At 37.8% G+C, this 5,054-nt stretch overlaps 1 protein-coding gene across 1 annotated transcript; it reads left to right on the forward strand.

The window, feature by feature from the left end:
* Positions 1–2,150: 2,150 nt before the first annotated feature.
* Positions 2,151–5,054, forward strand: LOC147560144 (F-box/LRR-repeat protein At3g59190-like). The gene is made up of 5 exons (XM_086662221.1): positions 2,151–2,590; positions 2,811–3,821; positions 4,183–4,347; positions 4,438–4,476; positions 4,582–5,054. The coding sequence occupies exons 2-5, from the start codon at positions 2,823–2,825 to the stop codon at positions 4,876–4,878; spliced, it is 1,500 nt and encodes a 499-aa protein (XP_086518347.1). The 5' UTR covers positions 2,151–2,590; positions 2,811–2,822; the 3' UTR covers positions 4,879–5,054.

Below are 5,054 nucleotides of genomic sequence, written 5' to 3' on the forward strand. Positions count from 1 at the left end.
TTAGTTATTGTAATGTTGTATTCCTCTCCCTTCATGTTGTAATTTACTTTTGTAAGTTTTGTGTTGTAATTTACTTCCGTAAATCTCATGTTGTACTCAAATGAGTCAAAAATCTCAAAATCATGTAATGTTCTGGATTGAATTTCTACATATGGATGAAACTTCTGGTTTAACTCAAAAAAGACATTGATACATCATCAAAATGTGTAAGTACGATAACCGCCTAAGTTTAACCACTAATTTAAGGGGCCTAAAGTCCAACAACATACTAAAGAACCTAAAGCTCGACAAACTTACTATTTAAACCTTTAACAACCCAAATTCAATAACCATAGATTCAACTTCTTCAGAGAATCGAATCTGGAACCTCCAGAGTTTTGGAGATTACGTCAACACTATCAACCAATGACAATTTTTTTTATAAGTTAGGAGGAGAAATATAACAAAAAAGTAGCCATTCTGGATTCTTTTTGAGCTTGTAGAAGTTTGCAGACTATTTTTATCGACGAAGAAAAGAAGAGAGTGATGTATTAAAGAACAAAAAAGATTCTCACATTTCGAGATTTTGAATATGCATAATTTGTTTTTGTTCCCCTATAATTTGTGTTCTCCCTTTATGGGGAGTAGAGGTAACTTCATGTACTCCGAGCCACATGCCACTATTATTTCGTTTTAGTCATGAAAAATGTGAGAACTGGGTTTATGTAGGAGTATTTCAGCTAGATTGTTTCACGTTTCCAGGCCCTTAGATCTAATGGTAGTTTATAATAAAGAGGGTTATTTCCCTAATGGCCCCCTACTTTGTGACCAGCTTCCCGCCTGGCCCCCTACTTTACAAGAAATACCCATACGGCCCCCTAAAACCGTTAACTTTAACTTTCCGTCACTCTCTCTCCTCCATCTCTTTTTCTCTCTCTGCCATGTCACGCCACCTCATCTGTTAGGCCACCTCATCACCATCTCCGGCAGAGGTCGCCGGCCGGCCAAATTTCCGGCCGGCGACCTTCAAACTAAAAAAAAAAAAATTACCCTAATAAAGATAGGTTGAGTCAACACTTGGTAGCACTCTAAATTCCTCGAAGTCAAAGGTTCGATTCTCAAAAGAAGTGGATTCCATCGTCTATTGAACTTGGTTATTAAGGTATAAATTGGAGACAATGCCTAATGTAATGTTTGACTTAACGACACAATTGAAGCCGTTAGGTCGTTGCAGACCGGAGATATCCGGTCGTCGACTTCCATAAATTTAAAGTTTTTGTTCTCTTCTCGTTATCCTCCACCGACAAATGTCGTCGGAAATCGGTCGACAACCTCAAATTCCTTTGTTCCTTCTTCTTCTCTTCCTCTCTCTCTAGTCCCTCTACACTCTCGGACGAAGGGACTCCCCTCGCCGGAGATCTGGTTTTCCAGACACAAAGGTGTGGAGAACCAGACGAAGGTTTGGGATTGGAAAACCCTTCGTCTGGATCTAGCGCTCCAGATCCAGACAAAGGGCTTGGAGAACCAGACCTTTGAGTTTGGTTCTCCAGATCTTCGACGAAGGAAAGTCCCTTCGCCGGAGAGTTTAGAAAGAGAGAGAGTAGAGAGAGAAAAGATGAGAGGAAAAAGAAGAAGAAGAATATTATGGTCGTCGGTCGAAGTTGCAGGCCGAACTCCAGTCATCGATTTTTTACCGGAAGAAGAGAAATGAAAAGGTGGGTGATAAATGTCTTCAAAAAAATACACTGCCTTTAATAATACTTGGTTAATTTGTTTTGATCAAGTTTTGAGTAAAAAATACATTGCCTTTAATATATTTGAGCATTGCTATAAAATCTCCCAGATCTATTTTTCATTCTTGGATTTTCATAAAAACTAAACTTGAAAAAGACCAACCTTATTTAAGGTCGATGTTTCGGGAAAATAAAGAAATTTTTCGGGGAAAAAAGTTTTGGGTGGAAACAAATTTATTTTGTTTCCTCCAAACACTACCCACTCTTTAAGTTTTGATTTTTTTTTCTTCCTCCATCTTCCTTCTCACCACCATCAATTCTGACGGGCATTAATTCCAGCGGCAACAATTTCGGTCATATATCTCCTCATCTCTCTCTCCCTCTCTATCTCGTTCTCTTCATCCCTTTCTTTTATCTTCTCTTTCTTCTCTCTCATTCTTTTTTTTTTTTTTCATATTTTCGGTGAAAAAGACTCCTTTGCCGGAACCCTCGTCTGGTAGAATTAGACGCTTTGCCTAGATCCGGACTCTAGATCCCTGCGAAACTCGTCTGGAAAACCAAACGAAGGGGTCCCTTCGCCGGAATTTAGAGAGGGAGGGACAGAGAAGAGGGAAACAGTGAAGGGAGAGAAGAGAATAAGGTGCGTTTGGTGCCTCGTTTTTTTTTTAGCTTCCCCCCTTTTTCCACCGAAAATTTTCTTATTTTCCCCAAACACCCACCTTTTTTAATTGTGACCTTACCATTCATCGTTCTCAAATTCACTCCCCTAATTGTCCGAAAATGGAGGTTTAGGGTTTCCATCTCCATTCCGTTTATGCTTCCTTGTCGGAGGAGCTCCTGATTTACAGAAATTTTAACACTACCATCCGCCATATCAGGTCTCTCTATCTCTCTCATTTAGGTTTTCTGGTACTTCAGCATGTTGTGAATGTTTTTCGTTAATAGATGTATAGGAGTGTCAAACATTGTTTGCCAATTTAACTAGAGATTAGGGTTTACTTATTTGTCCTGATTTCATTTATTGTAAAGTCTAACTAATACTAATCTAAACAACCCATTGATGATTATTTTATTGTCTATTTCCTTGAATGTTTTCAGCTGTTTGGAACAATGGTGATAACAACAAATTCACCAGTTTCAGAACTAGAAAAGGAGATGAAAATTTCTAACGATGAAGATAGAATTAGCCAATTACCTGATTCCATCATTCTTCACATTCTTTCCTTCCTTTATGATACTAGATATGTTATTCAGACCACCAGTCTTCTTTCCAAAAGATGGAGACCTATCTGGACTTCACTCTCCAATCTAAACTTCAGCGATATGAAGTTTGAATCGAGCGAAACAGAGTCGACCAGTCGGTTTATACAGTTTGTCAACACTGCATTGCTTCTTCGCGATTCATCTGATATAAAAAGGTTTCGTCTTTCCTGTTCGTATTCCGAATTGGAAACACTTGAAACCCATATTTATACATGGATCCTTGTTGCTGTACGAAGAAATGTTCGAGAGTTACATATTGACTTACCCGAAGAACTTAATTTTCAGTTTCCTCCACCTCTCTTTACCTCTACTTCATTGAAGTCTTTGGACATTTGGTTCTTTGATGGGGATATTACAAATCTTAATCTATATCCAATGGATTTACCTAAGCTCAAAGATTTGACGCTATGGGGTCTTTCAATTGATGAGAACTTAACTAATAAGATATTCTCAAGTTGTCCGTCTTTGGAAACTTTACTGTTAAAATCTTGTTCCGTAAAAGACAGTAATATAACTTTCAACATTTCTTCGCCTAAATTTAAGCGTCTTATGTTGGAACAAATTAAAACTCCAGAGGAAAATGAGGTCGTAACTGTGAAGTTATATGCGCCAAAACTTAGATTCTTCTCTTGCAAAGATGTCATTGAACAAAAGTACTATCTAGACAGCTTTGATAGCTTGGAAACTGCTGATATTGAAATGTCATTATTTGAACCAAGTGAAGCGCTAGAAGATCTTTCAGATCTTCCATTATCATTTAAAGAGTTATGTGCTCAACGTCTGATGAATTTTCTTAGAGTGCTTCATAACGTAAAGGATCTTAACTTATCAGCTGGCTTCCTTGAGGTATAAGTGCGTCCATCCGTTCTTCTCTTAATAAATAAAGCTGAAATACTTGCATTTAACGTCCTTAATAAAAGAGACTAGTCTGACAGGTAGAATCCACCGTATGAGCACCTAATTTTAGTACTATCTAGAATTTTAGATTGTTTTTGGCTCTAGCAGGGTATGCCCCCTTCCTCTCGTTATGAGAAAATAGCTACAATGCTTGCATTTTGTTTGACCTAAGTGGCTAACTAGCATGAATAATTTAGGTTCCCCTTTTCCGTATATGTTATCCTATTCTTGTCAAGAAAAGCCAGAAAATGGATACATTTTTACATCCAGACATGGATTATCCAAATTGATGTTTTATATATGTGCTCAGGTAATGATGGGAGTGCCTGATATAGTTTACAGTCCCCCCATCCAATTTCGAAATTTACGATGCTTCAAGATGGATACATGGCTTTCAAGAGCTTCTTTTCGTGCTATAACATACTTGCTGCAGATTTCTCCTAATATTGAATCTCTTTCACTGGAAGTATATGGGGTGATAAAAAATGTCTTACTCATTTTGTTTCATCTCTGCCACCAAGACAAAGTAACCTTGTCTTGACACTGCGCTTTGTTTGTTGTATAGGTGGAAGGTGACGACCAACATTTTCCTTATGTCCACGAGGTAACTCTCGCAACACTATATCTTGTTTGCTTTACTTTTAATTTGTTAAGAAGTTCGACAGTCATAAATTCCGTCGCGTAAGTTTTATCGTTCTTTTTTGTTTAGATAACATTAAGCTCAGGAAGCAATGTAGATTATTGGGAAGCAGGGTCTTCATTGCCATGTATTCTCTATCACCTCAAGTTTGTCAAGATTGAAGGACTTTCGGGATGCGTAAATGAACTCAAATTTTTGGAAATTTTGTTGAAGAACTCGGTTGTTTTACAGAAATTGGAGCTCGTCAGTGGTTATCCCCCAAAATCACCGGTAACAGAGGAACGAATGAAAAAATTTAGTGAGATGCTACTAAGCTTTCCAAGAGCCTCTGAAGCTGCCAACGATATGTTTCAGTTCAGATTTTAATGATTTTTACATCTAGTTTTCTCTGTGTAAAAAAAGTCCCTTGGTTATATGGGAAAACAGGCTGCACAAATTTATTTTACACTGTTTAGCTGAAAACGTGGTAAAGTTGGTTTTATGTAGGAAAGATTTGGAAAAGAAAACTATGGGTTTACCACCTCAAAGGTGGTACAGTACAA

Source organism: Eschscholzia californica, unplaced genomic scaffold (assembly GCF_041429995.1).
Source record: "Eschscholzia californica isolate CP2 unplaced genomic scaffold, dmEscCali1.0.p SCAF_2, whole genome shotgun sequence".
Classification (NCBI taxonomy): Eukaryota; Viridiplantae; Streptophyta; class Magnoliopsida; order Ranunculales; family Papaveraceae; genus Eschscholzia; species Eschscholzia californica.